Source organism: Sus scrofa, chromosome 18 (assembly GCF_000003025.6).
Source record: "Sus scrofa isolate TJ Tabasco breed Duroc chromosome 18, Sscrofa11.1, whole genome shotgun sequence".
NCBI classification, from domain to species: Eukaryota; Metazoa; Chordata; class Mammalia; order Artiodactyla; family Suidae; genus Sus; species Sus scrofa.
In genome coordinates, this window is record NC_010460.4 from 24194602 (window position 1) to 24214399 (window position 19798).

At 36.2% G+C, this 19798-nt stretch overlaps 1 protein-coding gene across 2 annotated transcripts in view; it reads left to right on the top strand.

Annotated features, from left to right (window-relative positions):
* SLC13A1 (solute carrier family 13 member 1) overlaps window positions 1-18844 on the top strand; it is a 77055-nt gene extending 58211 nt beyond the window's left edge. The window contains exons 9-16 of one of the 2 annotated variants that reach the window (XM_005673212.3): window positions 2036-2134; window positions 2574-2675; window positions 5965-6071; window positions 8101-8210; window positions 13000-13161; window positions 14651-14788; window positions 17049-17214; window positions 18030-18332. In XM_005673212.3, the coding sequence (XP_005673269.1) occupies window positions 2036-2134; window positions 2574-2675; window positions 5965-6071; window positions 8101-8210; window positions 13000-13161; window positions 14651-14788; window positions 17049-17186 (856 nt within the window). In that variant the 3' untranslated portion in view covers window positions 17187-17214; window positions 18030-18332. Of the gene's footprint in view, window positions 1-2035; window positions 2135-2573; window positions 2676-5964; window positions 6072-8100; window positions 8211-12999; window positions 13162-14650; window positions 14789-17048 lie in introns of both variants that reach the window. The other variant, XM_013985678.2, reaches the window with a different exon arrangement.

Sequence of the window (19798 nt, forward strand, 5' to 3'; positions counted from 1 at the left end):
TTCATTGTGACTATAGAAATTAAATGTTACCACACTGGTCTTAAATGCAACAACATCCGTCTAATCATATTCAGTAGGGATAGTGTGTGCATGAGGGCGGGTCATGAATATGTGGAATGGACGACTTAAGAACTGAGGAATCTCTCCTCCTTTAAAGGTAATAACAATCCAAACATATCTAAGAAGCAGTTACAGGAAAATAACCAAATATAATTGTCTTTGTGTGATGGCTGCCCTTCCACCACAGCAGTCTTCCTATTTACTCCCTCATAAATATTCATGTTTACCCCAGCAGTTTTATGAAAGAAAATGTCCCTGCTTCCTTTCTTTTTAAAAACTGCTTTATTGAGGTAAGATTGACATATAAAAAAGCTGTATATATTAAATGTTTACAACACGGACTGTGTTTGGCGAGAATCATGCACCCATAAAATCATCATCAATATCAGCGCCATAAGCTTATCCATCACTCCCAAAAGATTCCTCCCACCTCCTTTGCTTGTTTGTTTGTTTGTTTGTTTTCTTTTTTTCTGTTGGCAGTAAAAGTACGCAACATAAGATATACTCTTTTAGGAAAATTTTAAGTGTATAATACAGTGTCGTTAGTTACAGGCTCTATTTGTGCAGCAGATCTCCAGAACTTACCTATTTCGCATAACTGAAACTTGGTGCCCTTCGCCAGCACCTCCCCCTTTTCCCTTTACCCCAGCCCTTGGCAATCACCATTTTACTCTCCCCTACTGTGTATTGAACTATTTTAGTTTCCACACGTAAGATCATGCAAATTTGTTTTTCCGTGTCTGACTTATTTCATTTAGCATAATGTCCTCCAGATCCATTGCCATTGCAGCATCTATCCGTGCTTCATTCCTTTTTATAACAAAATAACATCGGATTGTATGGATATACCACTTTTTCACTATCCACGTGTCCATCCATGGACATTCGAGTTGTTTCCCCGTCTTGTCTCTTGCGTGTAATGCAGCGAACATGTGAGTGTAGATAGCTGTTGAAGATCTAGACGTCAGCTCCTTTGGATACATACCCAGAAGTGCTTTCTATACCAACTTACAGTGTCATCTGAGCTACTCATATACATTCCGAAAGATAATCCACAAGAATTTGGATATTTTCCTATTTGTTTCTTCCTCAGGAGGGATTTTTTTTTTCTTTTAATCAAGGTTTAGAGCAGCACTTCACAAAAAAATTCTTCAAAGTTTTGAAGACCCTGGACTGCAGGATAAAAGAATTAATCACAGGAAACAGAGGGTCACTAAAATGAACAACTAAAAGAAATAGAAACTGAAATTTCTTATTAGAAGTAAATTGGAAAATTATCTGGTTGATGCTATTAGGACACAAGGAGTGAAGAAGCTCAAAGAAAAATGTAATGGAATTGGTTTTAGTTATGAGAATAGACCTAGTTTGGACTCTGTTCATGGTCAACATATGTGACTTCTGTGCCCTAGCGTATAACTGGAGTTTGACGTATTTTGTGAAAATTGATGGATCTAACAATCAACAATCTCATAAATTAGACAAAGGCACTATCGAATTAATGGGCCAAGTATTTACTGTGTATACCAGTGTTTAGTGTCTAGACCAAAGAAAATATCCATGATCCTACCCACGAACTCAAATAATTTATTTTATCACCAGTGAGATAAAAGTTATACATGAACAATTAATAATCAAGATACTTAGAAAATATATTAAGATGTATATCAATTAAGTATTAAATTAAAGATGAGTGGCACATGGCAAAACTCCAATGATGCAAAAAGATAGAAATCAGTGGACAATGTCATGGAAAATTTGGACAATGTCATGGAAACATTGGAAATTAAGCAAACCAGGAAAAAATGAAAAAGAGGGAAGAGGACATTCAAAGACAGAGATAGAGGCATAGGCCAAAAAAAAAAAAAAAACAGATTTCTGTTTTAAGTCAGGAGATTTGTATATTCTGATGCTTTCACACAAATATCTTCTATAAAGGGAGAATTCTTTGCTGAACAGGCTTAACAATTCTTTTTAGTTTTAAGGAGATGTTCCAATGTGACAAGACCGGAACAGCCAAACAAAAAGCTTGTGCTGAGGTGATTAAACAAGAATACCAAAAACTTGGACCAATAAGGTAAGATACACACACACACACACACACACACACACACACACTCACACACATGCACACATGCACGCAGGCATGCAAACACACAGAGAGACACTGCTTATACTGCGAGTATTTGTTTAAAGGCAAATATACACAGTTGCATAGAATGAATTTGTCACACTTCATAAGGGCCCTGAATATTCTAACCTTTATGAATATAACGCAACATGATAAAATACAAAAATTCGTGTAATTGAGATTTCCCAGGCAGAATAACAAGAAGCTAAAGGACCACAGAGGTGTATAGCCCCTATCTAACTCTGCTGATTCTCTCGAATTATTGACACTTTGGGTTTTTGCAATGTTTAACATTCTGCTAAGATTACTCCTGACAGTAACTCAGGGAGTTTCTACTAATGTCCTGACTGAGAAAATAAATGAAAGGATTGGAATCTTCCCACAGGTATCAAGAGATTGTGACCTTAGTCCTTTTCATTGTAATGGCCGTGCTGTGGTTCAGCCGAGATCCTGGGTTTGTTCCTGGCTGGTCTGCGCTTTTTTCGCAGTAAGCGTTACATATGTTTGTCAGCCCTTCCTGTTCTACACTCTGCTTTTCTCCTAAGTGGTTCTCATAGCTCTGAAAGACAGTATGAGGTTGTATTCTTCCTTTCCATTGAAAAGATTTTTTAATTCTAACCTTTTCATGAAAAAAAAAAAATGGTAAGGAGTGAAATCTAGGGTCAGGTGCAAGATAACCAGAGTACGCTGCAACCAAAAATCAGGCTCCTTCAGACAAGGCTATTTTTCATCCTTACAAAAATAGAAATATACTTTGCAGGAAAGCTGTGTTTTAAGCTGTGTTTTAAGGTGTGACTTTAGAACACAGCTTGGGTTTCATTCCCTGCTCTTGCACTTACCTTGGGTTTCATTCCCTGCTCTTGCACTTACCTTGGCTAAGTCACTTACATCTCAGTTTCTCCATCTGTAAAATGGTGCTGATAGTAGCACCTAGAAGAGTGCTGCCCTTTTTCCCACAGGAAGTGTACCTAAATGTTCACTATGTGATATAAATGCCACTCAATGATTCTTAGTACCCTGATAAGAATTCATATTCTGATATTTTTGCCAACTTGATTTTTTTTTTTTACTTCCATGGAGGATTATTTATTTGGTTCACTATCTTGTTTTCTCCTCTGTTGATGTCCGTTTTTGTATTAGTTCACTATAAATCCATCCCTGCCCCTATTTTATAAGAAAGTAATTCCTAAATAAGTAAAAAGAAAGACTGAGTTACAAACTAATGTTAGAAGCTGGGTCAGTTAATTTTAACTCTCTGTGTCTTATATATCCCAGCAGACATTGCTGAGTCATGTGAAGTGAGGAGGAAGATTGTAGCATAATTTTCTAAATTAAGGACCATCCTACATGTCAGTTTAAATACTTTGGCTCTGAGATTTGCATTCCCAAATCTATCTTTCATTAAAGTCCTTTGGTTCCTAAATTCAACAGATCTCTGATTTGAACTGCCTATTTCACATCCCCCAGTAAAACTCCATGTAGAGGGGGTAGAAACCAAAACTCAGTCATATCTCTTCTGCCCACATAGAATGAAGAAATTCCTCTCTTCTTGCATCAGAGCTTTCTGGTTATATAATAAGCATTGCCAGAATTTTTTTTTTTTTAGAGATGCACAATCTGCATGCAAATGCCTACTGAGCACACAAATGCAGCAATGCAGTGTGGTGTATGCTTCGGTGGATCAGCTGCAGCTTTGTAAACTTTTTCATTTCTATTAGGACAAAAACTCCTCATTTCAAGAAGTCTCAACCAAAGGAAGTATCCAATCATTCGAAGCAAGCTATTCAAAGCAACCTGTTGTAGAATAGTTTGATTTAGGACTTTGGAGTTTTGCAATAGGACCTAGACCAAAAAAATAATTCTTCCTCCTTTTAAAAATCCACCCCTATCATTCTAGGTAGGGGGAATCTTCCCTAAACACCCGTGTTTACAAACCAAATGAAATCAGGCAGTGGCTAATAAAAACCAGGCAGGAATCCCAATAGGAAATTCAGTATAATCAGTTTCTAATTTCTCTTCTTTATGGGAAGAAGATGTAATTGAGGAGCTGTTTTGTTTGTAGCAAGAAATTACAGTGTATTTGCTGCGGAGAGGTGGTCATGTTACCTAGAATTCTGAGGGAAAACAATAAGAAAAAGGACAAAGGTTTGAGATAGGACAGGATTTGAAGATATACATCTAATTGGCAATTTTATTTAGGACTTAACCAAAGCAAATAAAATTTGCACAAGCTTAATATTTTTAATACTGAGACAACCTAACTCAGTTCATAATAAACCAAAAATAAAATGAACTAATGATAGAATGATAATAGTTTTAAAAGTCTTTTGAAAACCAATTATTTCAGTATTTATGGCTTGATTTCATTTAAAGTATATATTCTGTAGAATAGATTTGTAGTGTAGAGGTTTTCCAAGGCTGGAATGATAAATCAAGATTTATAGCTACCACCTCATGTTTTCATTCCATCTGTTTGAACCTGGAAGGAATTCAATATGTCTTTTCATTTAAAACAAAATCAGATTACATGATGCCTGACCTGATTTGGCAAAAATCCAACCAAAATTATAACTGAAATAAAAGAAGCAGAGAACAGTAAAATAATAAGTATTGGTTAAGTTTGCTCTGTTGAATAAATTATACCAAGGCAATTTTTTACTCCACAGTGAAATAAAGAAAATCTATATTTAGGGAAAACAGACTGCTTTATAAATTGTCAGATTGAATAAAACAGTGCATTTCCTTGATTATTTAGATTGTTTGAGCAAATTACAGGAATAGAGAACCTCTATAATATGTATGCATTGTTGAATTACAAGGTAGCAAAATAATCTTTAGTGTATTCATACTTCTTTTCAGACTGCAAAGATCCACTGCTAAATATGCTGACTTTTAAAACTGATTTCCAATTATTTATGCCTGTTTCATCCATATCTGGTCTCCAAGTGCTTCTTCTTAACTGTTGGGGTTTCCAGGAAGCTGTCTTACTTGCTGGAATGGTCTGGTGCTTCTAAGACCCCATCTGTTTCTGAATCACTCTTAATTTGTACAGTGATCATTTATGAGCATCTCTTAAGCCATTCTAATAATTAATATTCTTGATTGACTTTCACAGGATGCAAAGCATTAAATGGGTTGATTTCATTTGTATGATATGGCCAGGGCCTATAAACAGAGAAGCAGATGTTATATCTTAGAAAAACAGATCAATTCCTTTTCACAATTTACAAAAGAGCTTTAGAGGACTCTAGAAACACCCAGGCTTTGCCACAGTTTAGTCAAAGCCTTTTATAAATCAATTATACAGTATTTGGCCTATTGTTTCAACCTCAATTCTTTGCCAATATAATTCAAAGAAAAAGAAGAAATTGTTTAATCTCCAGCTTTACCTAAAAGGGAACTTTTAGCATAGTATATCAGTATGTGTCTACATGGTTTTGAAAATAAAGAGACATAAATGAAAACAATGGGAACACGGCCTGAGAGTTTCAGTTCCACTAAGATACATATTTAGTTGGGAATCCATCTATTTTAGAGCAGATTATCCTTGTATAGCACCATAAGCAGTTGGTACTCACTTCATACAAATACCTTTTTTTGGCTGCACCTGTGGCATATGGAGTTCCTGAGTCAGGAATCAAACTCACTGCACAGCAGCAACCCAAGCCACTGCAGTGACAACACTGGATCCTTAACCTGCTGTGCCACAAGGGAACTCCCAGTTTATACAAAATTCTTGATGACAGTTTTTAATGAACACACTTATCTCTTTTCAGGTATCCTGGTTTTGCTACAGATTCAACTGTTGCCTTACTTGTAGGACTCCTGTTCTTTCTTATCCCTGCTAAGAGACTGACCAAAACTACACCTACAGGAGAAACTGGTTGAGTATTATTTATAATTCTGAATGAATTTGACAGAAGCATAAAAAGTACAAAGTTCCCTTGGGTTCAATTAACACATAAAACAGAAGGCATGGACAGGACACAGCCCCTGACTTATATCTCCTCTTTGCACGCCGCAACCCCTCTTCAGCCAGCACACGTCCTCCCCTTTTCAGAAGGATCATCTTACTTTGCAGAAGCTAGAGGTAGATTTCTTTATGCACCATAGTTAGGATTCTGCCATACTCTTTGGTCTACTATAACCCAGAATTAATATTACTATTGGCAAACATAAGAAGAAGAACTTGGAAGTCATACTTCATGATGAGCCCTTGGTAGTAAATGCTGAGGATCTAAAAAGTGGAGCAGTTTCAAGGGAAAGAGTATTTACAGCCTGACAGTAGCTTTGGAGAAAATGACCCCACACTTAGCCATAACCTGGTGTCGCAGTTAGAAAGAAAATATATTTGTTAGGAGCAGTCATTGTCTTTATAGCACATGGAGAAAATAAGTGTGTGTGTGCTTATGTCAATTTTCCCCCTCCCAACCCTCACACTCACACACACACACACACACACACACACACACACACACACACACACTTCTTAAACATGATTCTTCCATTTCTATGCCTTATACTCACACAACATGTTTTGGGTAGTCAGATTCCTTTGTTGTCAATGTGGGACAAATGCTTTAAAATGTATGGAAACAGCCTAGTAGAGTTGTGGGTTTTTGGTGGTTTTTCATTCATTATTTGTTTACTTACTGGCATAGAAATGGCATTCGGGCAGTTGGCGTGGCCCAGCTGACTCCTTGAGTCAGAATTGGTAAATGACTAATAAGTATATTTCTAGGACATGATATATGTAGAGAGTATGGTGTAGAAATACATGCCTTTTGTTCTTCACTTGAGCCTAGCCTATCTCAAATTTGTCATGAAGAGATGTTGTAATACAGAGCAATGATTCCTGTGGGACCTGAAGACTCTGACCATTATAATCAAAGCCCTGTTGCTGGGGCACATGTAGCTCTTGGGTTAACTTCTCTGGCTTCTACATCAGAGTCCCCTCTCAGAAAAGGCCTTGCCCTATCCATCATCCTCTCTCTTCTCATTCTTCAACTCCTCTTCTCCCTGATAAACTCATTCACTCTAGGTTCTGAAATGATAGTAAAAATGTTAAATTTTACATGAGAAGTACATTTAGAGATGTTTGCATTTTAACAGGATATATGGCCTTAATTTGAGTAGGAAGTAGCAAAATTTCCATCAACAGTGAGGCTAGGTTTGGTTTTGGTTTGGAGGAAGGACTTAAGAAGGGAGCTTATTAGTAACTTTAAAATATTGCCACATAGAAGCCTGCCTCTTACAGCCAAAAGTTAAATGGGCATAGTGTGTTCATGGATGACTTTACTTCTAAGCTAATCATTGAGCCACGAGGACCCAAATATCAGGAGAAATTCTTATGATTATTGCTTTATGAGCATTGTAATGGTCTCATGAATGATACTTAAATTATTTAATCAGAACTTTGAGTCATTTTAAACTGAAATCCTGATAAATATATCCTAACCCTTCTCATGATTTGAAACAATAATACAAATTAAATAGATATTGGTGAATAGTAGTTGTAATGCTCCAGCGATGCTGTTAGAGCCAATGACACATTTTACATAGCGAAGGATGGTATAGTCCCATGCACTTGTTACTCATCGTAGCCAAAGATGTTAGTGGGATGAATGAATGAATGAATGAATAGTGTTATCAATGACAATGTTATCATTTACCTAAATTTATTCTATAATAAAATGCAAAATATTTTTCCAAGTTATGGCCTTTTTTCTTTTTTTATAATTAATGTTCTACAGAGGCCAGGTGGAAATTACCCAAAGTCCAGATCAAGTTCCCTATCTAAAAACAATGTGGGAATATTAAAAACTTCTTGTGAGATGGCTATTTAGGATAATAAGGAATGTCACATTGTCATATTTTAAGCAATGTGTAACTGTAGGGCTTTTGTTTTGTAGTTGCTTTTGATTACTCTCCACTGATTACTTGGAAAGAATTCCAGTCATTCATGCCCTGGGATATAGCCATTCTTGTTGGTGGAGGATTTGCCTTGGCAGACGGCTGTGAGGTAATATTCAGCTTCTAAGACAGTTAGCAATTAACTAGACTGTTCAAAAGAAGAGAAAGTCAAGGTTTTGCATATTCACCTTCACCTTATCATTGTAATGATACAGATTTCAGTAGCCACGCAGTAAGTATACCACACAGATGAGGTGAGTTCAGAGTTCAAGAATTTTTACAGGCATAAAACCTTATTTTTTAATAATGTCCCAGAATATCAAAAGAAATAAAGTTCAATGGAGTTACTGCTGTGGTGCAGTGGGATTGCTGGGGTCTCTGGAGCACTAGGACGCAGGTTTGATCTCCAGCCAGGCACAGTGGGTTAGGATCCTGCATTGCCACAGTGTAGGTCGCAACTGTGGCTGGGATCTGATCCCTGGCCTGGGAACTCCATACGCCACAGGGTAACCAAAAAAGAAAAATAAGTAAAGAAAATTAGACTTATGAATTCATGAAATAGTATTAGAAGACCAGCTTAGTAAGAAAATAACTTATGTAAAAGTCATGTGTACAGTGACTGAAACATATTTTTTTGTTTATACCTTTACCTCATTTCAGGATGAATTTAAGTAGCTCTCAGCCTTCTCTGAGGTATAACATGGTGCTAATAGTGTCCAAGAAGAATGGGCAATAATAGTACTTTATTATATTATTTAACATATTAAATACAGTAAAGGTACTTAATAAATGTTTATTGAATGAAGTCCGGAAAAACTTCGCATAGCCATGTTTAATATTGTGTTATGTCTAATTTTAAAAAGAAATAAAACTACCACAAGAAGTAAAACTTGCTGTTTCTTTGATCTATCATCTATCCAGCTGATATAAAGTAGAAATCTAGGGAGGCCTTGGTCCCTTGAATTGCCTTGGTCTTTATAGAGCTGCTAAAAGAAAAGTATTTTCTCCAAAAATTCTATGAAAACTCTCTACTCTTTGACTAGTTATAAATTTCTCATTTCTGGACTTAGTGGACTTCAGTGACACACTCAAAGCTCATAGACATTCTATTTCCTTGTGTCCTATTTCTCAAAAGTTAAATTTTTATTCTTTTTAAGGCAAATAACTATCTCTTCTCGAAAATCCAAGGGAAGATTGTTTTTTACTTCTGACTTTATTGTCACTTTTTCTGTATGATATTTTGATACTGAGATTCCAGCAATTTAGTAATAAGTAAAAGTCTTAGAAATTGTCTCAATTCTGAGTGCCACTTACAATGTCATTATAGGTCTAGATTTGGCTTGCCTCACAGACTGTTCAAATATAAATGACAGAAATAGAAGACAAATACAGTTTTCTACTAGCTCAGTAGTAATGAGTCCTGGTTTCTCAGAAAAAAATAACTTCCATTCCTATGTCTGCTAATTTGAATTGTGAGGAAATGAGAATCAGCACTTCCAGCATTGATGTAAATTTATTCAGCTCTCCTTCCCGAATATGTCCAGACTAGACCCTAGACACGCAAAGTGATTTTAAAAGCATTGACCAGACTCAATAGCGAAATGGAAGGAAAGGCAAAGGAGTGGACTTATTCAGATGCATTAGGCTTTCACTGGAAGAATCAGAGAAACCATGGAGGGAGCCTACTTTGCTATGAAAATCCTAGTGCATAGATTCAGATTCCTCTGGGATACCCAGAATCATTCTACCTCTGAGTGGTCAGATTGAAGCCATGAACTTCAAAAATAGAGCTGTGAACAACTATTCTACTAGAAATTGGTTTTACAAAGATTTGGAAATTGTTAAATTTTTACAGTTTTTTTTTTTCCAAATTATAATTAGTTTGGTAAACGTCCAGAACTGGATAACCCTTCTAGTTGGGAACCACCAGAGAGCAACTCCTGAAACATTCACCTCCTTGCTATTCCTTCTTTCTTAAATACCCCTTGATTTTGTTTCAATATGATTGAACTCTCATGAGCTGATAGTACTCTTCAAAATCTTATCATTGAATAACTCCTCCTCTCCCATTTTTGTACATTCCCCCCAATTTTTCTATTAAGTTAAACACGGAGGACTTAACGCTTACTCAGATCTCCACTAAAATGGAAATAACAGAACGAAAAAATATCGGTCCATAAAGATAAAGAATAAATGGAAAGAACAGTAACAGATACTGATAAGAGAGATACTGATAAAATTTTAAAGATATTTGAGGGGTCAGTGACTTTGTACAATAGAAGAAGCAGAGAAAGGGTAACTCTATATAGGCCGGCGAAAAAAAAGAACCAAAGAGAAACAAAGCAGTTCATCCACAGGATTCTGAAAGAGTTTGGGAATTGGAAGCAGCAGATGAACTGAAAAGCCAGAGGAAACACCAGGACTAAAAATGGAGGCTTGTTTAAAAACTGCCTAAGGAGGCACGAACTTCCCAGATACCCTCTCCAGTTCTGAATAAACAGGACTCTCCCCTGGTAGAAAATTTAGATTTACTCTGTAAAAAAATTGAATTCTTGAGACATTGGCTCACAGTTCAGTCATGATGATGTCTTCCTCTCAACAATCTTTGCCGGGGCACAAAGAGCTTTCAATCGTCAGCTTGTTGCTTCTCTTTTAAACACAAATAGGTCGTCCATGACCCCCAGACAGCTGGGAAAGCCCTTGATACCATAACCATTAACAACAACAACAACGCAAGTAAATATATAAAGCAAAAGAAAACTTTAAAACGTTTTCCTTGAGTCTTCAGAGAGATGTTAGAAACACAAATTCATGAGACTAAAACAGAACACTGTTTTTAAGGGACTAGACAGAAAATAAGAAAGAGCCACTGAAGATAAGAAATATCATAACAGAAATTTTTTAATTCAGTAGGAAGTTTAGAGGATGAAGATTGAATATATCCCGAAAAATAGAATAAAAAGATGAAGAGATAGTAATGTTTTTTTAGAAAAAGATAAGAAAATTAGCCTATCAGTTCAAAATGTCCACCAGCCAGTTAAGACTTTCAAAAAAGATAAGGGAAGTAAAAGAAGAAAGAAAATAAAAAGAAATAAAAGGTCTCCTCCAAAAAAATAAATAAATAACACAAATGTTGTTGTGTGTAGTCACCAAGGACTTAGTGATTCTGGAATGGAGAGAGCTACTGCAAACCCAATACCAAAACAACTTGTGTAAGATTTCAGAATCCTGGACATGATGATCCCCGTGGCTTCTGGCAGGGGGGTGAGTGGGGGCAGCATGTGCTGTAATCTTTTCCAGCCACATCTAATCAAAAAATCCATTCTTAAAAGTATATTTAAAGATGAATTTGTGTCAATGTGACTTAAATGATAAATAGTCCTTTTCTATCTAAAAAATCAAAACCACAAATGAAGGTATAAGTCAAAACTACAAATAATATACATAAGTCTTGTATCTGCCTCTGGGGATGTTTTTTGCCAACTTCTGTTCTAAGAGTATACTGCTTGTGATTAGAGCTTTTCTGATGTCCGTCTTTGTAAGATGACTATACACATGTTCAGGAGCTCATTGAAATCTCCTCACAGATGGAGGATTTTCCCTGGAAGAAAAACTGAACAGCATACCTATTAATGCCTATTAATCTGAGTGTGGCTGGCTTTTATGTGTTATGTACAATGAATTAAAGATTAAAACATCATCAGGCTTCTCCTGGCTTCCAACTGGAAGCCGCAAGAAATGGAATCATAATTATTTGGAGTGATAATTATTTCAAGTCTAGAATGCAACAGAAGCTAACCTAGCAAAGCAACATGAAAAGAAAAGAAAGGGATCTTTAGATGTGCAGAGACTAAAAAAATTTACTTCCCGTGTAGCAATTTCCCAGAAATTATAGAAGGTATAGTCCTGTGGCCCAGCAACACAAAAGAGTTAACAAGAGTCATCAGAGGGAGATGAAAGGAATCTTTAGTCAGCTAGTGAAGAGAAGTCTCTTTATAACAGTGAAGTAGATCTAAATAGCAACTAGTCTCAGTGGAGCCATAGGAGAGAATACTCCAAAATGGACATCTCCATGAGGGAAAATGAAAGAGAGCAATTACCCAAAATGTTTACCTACTTTCGAGGAGTTTTCCATCTTTACTGGAGAGGGTACTGAATTATTGGTGATAGGTACTTAGAAAACTAAGCAAACAAAAGGTTAGTGCAGTTATTTCCTGGAAAAACAAACAGACGAAAAGTAAAACAAAAAAGTGAAAGCAATTACAGTACACTAAGCAGCTCAGTTGGGAACAAAATGCATATAATCGTAATGGCAAACTTTAAATATTGATTTAACCAAAACCTTTGATATAGGAATGTAAGGGAATGGAGGGGACGGGAAATACAGGTACGGTAGAAAGTGTTAGAAAGCTGAACTGTCATGTGCATATTAGGAAACCAGTACATAATGTCTAAATGAAAAAGTTTTATTTGTAAAATAGCTATAAACACAAAAACATAGCTGCGAATAGCTAATACGGGTTGAAGGTTGTTGCCTCTGGGAAATACAACTTAAAAGTGGAGAGAGGTAGACCAGAAGAGCTGATCTTTTCTTAAAGCCCTATAGTACTACATGGCTTGTTAAAATATCACATGTGATAATTAGATATAATTAAAATTTAATCGAAAAAACACAGGAGGACAGCTCCCTAAAGCATGTTGGTAGTGTTAAAATAAGAATAATTGAGAATGTCTCCATGTCAGGGGCACTGATACCTAACAAACCACAGATCAATATGAAAGATTAAAATCTTAATTTAGAAACTGAGTTCTTAGAACAGATGTTTTTTATATATTTAAACTGTCTGATTATAGTGAATTATTAATGAATAACAAATATTGCACATTTGTTTTTTTAGGAGTCAGGACTATCTAAGTGGATAGGAAATAAATTATCTCCTCTAGGTTCATTACCGGTCTGGCTAATAATTCTGATATCTTCTTTGTTCGTCACATCTTTAACGGAGGTAGCCAGCAATCCAGCTACCATTACCCTCCTTCTTCCAATACTAGCTCCATTGGTGAGTATCTCATTTATCCCATTTATACTCTTCATCGAAAGAGTAGTGTTCTAATTCACTTGTTCTCATATTGTGGTGTGGAATCATTTGGGTTGAAAGATCCCCTGTAGGTGACTTACGGAGTGGTCCTTGTTTACATTCACCCTTTCATAGGAGACCTTGACTCGGGAGAACTCTTCTTCCATGTTCAATCAGCATGATCTTAAGTGAGCCCTTTACCTTCTTTCTGCCCAGATTTTCCATTTTCAGATAAACGAGAGGGGTAGTCCAGATCCTTTCCAGCTCTAAGACTTTGGGATTCCTTGCTTCCTGGCAACTTTAGTGCTTAGATCTCTAACACTGACACTTCTCCCTCCAGAAGCTTAGTCTCCAATTTTTGAGAAGTTCTTTATATAAATGATTTACAAGGGAATAAAAAGCTATGTTTACACTTTAGGCTTCAAGCTGAAATATCTTAGACACAGCTCTGTACGACGCAGGGAAGAATTTAAAAATGTAGGTAAGAGGCAGAGTTGCAAGGAGAGAGAGGGAAAGATGTCTCTCTTCTTTTCCACAACTAGCTAGCAATTACAAGAAATAGATTTAAGTAAAATGTTTTCCTTACTGGGACAGATGAGTTTGGTGAAAGAAAACATTTTACGTGAAGAAGGATTGCCCTTCTGGAGTTGTTCTGCTACCAGCACAAGGGGCAGATGTTGGCATTCTTGAACTGCTGCTTCAAATTAGAAAAGAAATGTCGACAGGTTGTATTGGTGAAATATAATCATGATTTTTTTTTTCTTTCTGGTTTTTAGTTCTCAACACGGAGCAGTTAAAAAATTATGTGATGAATTAAGAATAGTGGTAACTCCTCTGTAATGATCCCTAAGAACATTATACTTGTCACAGAGGCAGTAAAGTTAATGGAATGATAAGATACTTTGGAGCCAGAGGAACTTAAGACTCTTCTTAAGCTCTACTGCTTGCTTTTGGATCAGTTACTTCAGCCTTTAGAGAGCTCAGTTTTTTCATCTGCTCTTTGGGACTTTAGTTATCATCTCATAATGTCATTGTGAAAATTTTATATATATCCATATGTGTGTATACATGTATGCCCACACACAGTTATTTTATACTATATATTATGTATATGTTAAATGTTACATGTATCATATATAATACTTATATATTATACATTAATATGTATATATACACTTAGCATAGCACTTTGTACTAGATAAATGATAGTTGCTTTATTTTGTTTCTGGAATATACTTTATTTTCTAAATGAACTGAGCTATAATGCTTAAATGGCCACCAATAACCATGTAAACAACAATAAGAGGAAGCTATATCTTCTGAAAGCTATTCTTCCAGTTATAAGTGCATTAATGTATATAATTTTATGTCTTTACATTCCAACCTACTGCTGGGAAAGTATATTATACTTTTGCTCATTGTGATGCCTATCTCAAAATTTTACTTAGATTCTTTTTATCTTTTCCAACAGGCTGAAGCCATTCACGTCAACCCTCTTTATATTTTGTTGCCTTCTACTCTGTGTACTTCATTTGCATTCCTCTTACCAGTAGCAAATCCACCCAATGCTATTGTCTTTTCATACGGCCATCTAACAGTTATCGACATGGTGAGTGAGCTGAAAGAATACTCTTAGGTCCAACAGACATTATTTTGTGATGTCTTGGGTTGTCTATCATTTTACACACTGACTTCTAGGAGGAAATGCATAGCTTGAGTTCTTCTTCTGAAGGTGAGTGCATGACTGGCCATAAAATCATTTTTAAGAGTGAAAACGAGAAGCAAACATGCCATTAATGCTTATAGTCACAAATAGAGATATTGAGTGTGTCAGTAATATGCTGGAAGAGGAAGAGAGCTAGAATATACTCAACATGATGGCTTAAACTACATGTTAAGATCAGGTTCCAACTGGACCTAGGCAAAACAGGAATCAAGCACAGTAGTTTGCTATCATGAATATTTGTGCACCCCACATTTGCTCTGAATAAGATGTTAGGCTCAGTGCCTGACTGATGAAAAGTCGTCTTTCTTGTTCTGATTCCAATAGTGGCACCTGAAAGAAAATGAAATGAAAAAAAAATGAAAGGAAATGAAATTAGCATAAACACTTGATAATAGAAAATTTAAGTGACAAAACGAGCATATTTTTGGCAACTGCAAAAATAGTGATTAAGTCATGAACTAGTTTGAGAATATTCTATTCCTTTCTCAATCTTGATCACCAACCTGTGAACCAAACCAAGCAAGAATATAACTAAATTCTATGAGCTTGCTGTGCAAATGCAGTTCCAAATTAAGTCTCACGTTCCTTCTTCCACTCAGATTGCTGTCTCTAAACCTCGTAATGTAAAAATTCTGGAAAAGCCGCTATGCAAAAGTCATATAATATCCTTTTGGTAAAGAAAATGTGCATAATAATTGTATATAAGCAATGTGGTTAAGTATGTGAATTTAAAAAAAGGAAAAGGAGTCTCCATTGTGGCTCAGTGGTAACAAACCCAACTAGTATCCATGAGGATGTGGGTTTGATCCCCAGCCCTGCTCATTGGGTTAAGGATCTGGCATTTCCATGAGCTGCAGTGTAGGTTGCAGACGTGGCTCAGATCTGGCGTTCAGATTGTGGCTGTGGTATAGGCCAGCAGCTACAGCTCCGATTCAGTTCTTAGCCTGGGAACTGGGTACTTCCATATGCCATGGGTGTGCCCCCCCCAAAAGTAAATAAATTAATTTAAAAATAAAAACAAGATTCTGAAATAATTGAGTGGCTTCTATGGGCAGAAAAGGCAGCCTCTGTAATATTCATTGCTAGGTATCCCCATTTTGCCTTGGGGCTCCATGTTTTAATGCAGAGAATGCAGAGATAAATAAGCTTTTTCTGTAAAGAGCCAGAGAATAAATATTTGAGACTTTCTGGGCCCTATGGTCTCTGTCATAACTATTGTATCATGAAAGCAGCCAACAACAATATGTAAAGAAATGGGTATGATATGATTGTGGTCCTGCAAAATTTTATATAGAAAAACCGTTCATGGTCAGTATTTTGACAGCCTCTGTTTTAATAGATGGAAAGAAACTTTGAGAGTATTTAGCCACCAGAATAATGATGTCAAAGCTAGAAAAATGGGAAGTCTGAGACAGATGAATAGAAGAGGCATTAAATCTCAGTAAGAGAATACTGAAGGCTACATTGAAAATAATATTGAGTGACTATGAAGGAGGCAGCTATCATATAGTGACCTGAACCTTATTCTCTGAAATATAAAATCCCAAAAACTCATATCCTGATTTGACATGAAACGGCGGATTTTTAAAGAGCTTTTCCTCTAGTTGGAATGACTTCAGCATAGGCATTCCCACTGTGGCTCAGCAGGTTAAGAACCCGAAGTATGAGTCCATGAGGATGTGGGTTTGATCCCTGGCCTCACTCAGTGGGTTAAGGGTCCTGCACTGCCACAAGCTGCAGTGTAGGTCACAGATGCAGCTAGGATCCCACATTGCTGTGGCTGTAGCATAGGCCAGCAGCCACAGATCTGATTTGACCCTTAGCTTGGGAACCTCCATATGCCACAGGTGTGGCCCTAAAAAAATAAAATAAGAATGACTTCCATATATTCCTGAGAGGAACCTCTCTGAGACTCTCCAACTAAATGGTATTAGTTGGAAACAGATTCTCTTTTGACATGAATAGAAGAAGGACCCCTTGACCTAGGAAGCTGATAATTGATATTAATCATGTGGGATGCATGTAAAACTGACATATGCCTTCTGCAACAGGTTTCTAATTCTCCCATAGGTTTTTTGGGGGTTTGTTTCTTTGTTTGTTTGTCTTTAGAGACAGACTGACTTTACGCTTTTTTGTATTCAAGGTTAAAGCTGGACTTGGCGTTAATGTCTTGGGCGTTGCTGTGGTGATGCTTGGCCTGTTTGTCTGGATGGTACCCATGTTTGACCTCCACACTTACCCTTCTTGGGCTCCTACAATTGCTAATGAGACCCTGCCTTGACAAGCATGGATGCTTTGATTATCCCGTGGTGAGTTTTTAGGAACCATTAAGAATTCACTGCAAAATATGGTTCTAGAAAACTGATGACACTTCAGTAAGTACTGGTGTAGCTGCTACAGTTCCAGTGAACACCCAAAACCTGCTGTCATGACTCAGAACCCACATTTCCTTAGAGAAGCAACCAAGAGCATCTGTGTGCCTTCATAAGAAGCCCACAGTTGATATTTTGCTCATGGATCATATGCATCCTGTTTCATCATAAGAATAATTTATAACTTGACCTTCAGAGAGATTAGGTCATTTGCTTCATCTGACAGTTTGAGTTCACTGTAACATTTCAAGTGTCAGTTTATTATTTCAAAAACTTTCCATGAGCCTAGAAATAGAAAATAAAACATATAAGTTAGTTAGGTACTTGTATAAATTCTTTCTGTAGTATTGTCCAAGAGAATTTTCTGAAAAATCAAAACTGTGGTCATCTGGTGGTACAAAAGAAAAGTTTAATATAAATAAAATGTACATTCTCTCATTTAAAAACTGTTCCAACCAGATTACTCTTGATATATCCATATTATATCAAAATTGAAAGTGAGTAGTAGTTCCAAAATTATAGCTAAATCCACTCAACAACAGAAAATATAAGGGTTAATGTCCACTTGGCCTATAGTTAAAGTAACATAATTCATACTTTTATGAATGAGAAATACATTTCATAGAACTATGGTTAAGGCTTGCTATGACTTGCACTATTAGCATAGTATAGTAAGAAAAGAATGCTAAACAGTATAAAACTATTAACACATTTGTGTATTTTTATAACAGTTTTGCTTGTGTTTATTTCAGAAGTACATAATCCCTTATGTAAAAACAAGTGATTCAGAAATTTAAATGAATTATCACTGTGTATACAGACACAGAAAAATTTACATAATTCCATTACATCAACAGTGAAATACCAGAGGGGAAATAAATAATAAAAAATCAAAACTGTTGATATATTTGCAAAAGACAAAAATAAATTACCTATGGGCAAACCAAAAAGAAAAAGGAATTGAACATTCAGACAGAAGTAGGAAGAGAACAATCTCCTAGCCTTTGGGATGTGGAAGAGGAAGGTCTAATGGCATGCCAAAATTACACTAAAGGGGAAACACTGACAAAGACAAAAAATTGTGTACAGTTAGGAAAATATGGAGAGGTTAAAACAGAGTGATTCTCATGCTAAAAATAGCCAAGACATGGAAACAACCTAAAAGTCCATCGACAGAGGAATGGATCCAGAAGATGTGGTACATATACACAATGGAATATTACTCAGCCATTAAAAAGAACGAAATACTGGCATTTTTAGCAACATGGATGGACCTAGAAACTATCATGCTAAGTGAAGTCAGCCATACAATGACACACCAACATCAAATGCTTTCACTGACATGTGGAATCTGAAAAAAGGAAAGACGGAACTTCTTTGCAGAACAGATGCTGACTCACAGACATTGAAAAACTTATGGTCTCTGGAGGAGACAGTTTTGGGGGTAGGGGGATGTGCTTGGGCTGTGGGATGGAAATCCTGTGAAATCAGATTGTTATGATCATTATACAACTACAGATGTGATAAATTCATTTGAGTAATAAAAAATGAAAAAAATAAATAAAATGGGACAAAAAGTTTTTAAAAATACCTTTATTATTTTTAGTTTTCATAGAAGTCATCAGACCTGGTTTGGTCTTTTGTGAAAAGGACATTATTTATAAAATTATTCTTGAATATTAAATATGGTCAAGAGGATTTTTTTAAGTTATGCATTTCTTTTAAAATTATATATAATAGAAGTTCCCGTCATGGCTCATTGGTTAACGAATCCGACTAGGAACCATGAGGTTGCAGGTTCGATCCCTGGCCTTGCTCAGTGAGTTAAGGATCTGGCGTTGCCGTGAGCTGTGTTGTAGGTCACAGACATGGCTCAGATCCTGTGTTGCTGTGGCTGTGGCCTAGCTAGGCTGGCAGCTGTAGCTCTGATTGGACCGCTAGCCTGGGAACCTCCATATGCTGCAGGAGCCGCCCTAGAAAAAGGCAAAAAGACAAAAAAAAAAAATCATATATAATAGATTGCTCAGGTTCATTGTTTGTCTGTTTATTAATTACTCAATGCAGAAGTAACCATTTTTTTTCCCAAGGAAAAACGTATCCATTTAAACATAATATTTCTGTTTTGTGTCTATCATCTATGTTCACCCTATTCACCTGTTCTATTCCCTCTCGTGTATAACACATTTATTTATGATCCATAGTCTTTATTACATTTCTGCTTTTCTTCTAGCCATTCAATTTATCACTGCTGAATTATATCATATGATGACTATATTTTCATTATGAAAAAATGGTAATGACTTTTCAAATTATGAGTTAGTTGTGTTCTGAAGAAAATAATATAAACATTTCAGCTTGAATCATTTTAATGAATTACTTCCAACAGCTGCCAGCTGAGTACAGGAAAAATGATACTTAGTCAAAATTTGTTTAAGTGAGCCATATGGTTCTCTTGCTACATCTTTAGGTTTACTTGATATATCAAAAATGACTTAACTCATCCATTTCACATCTGTCCCAT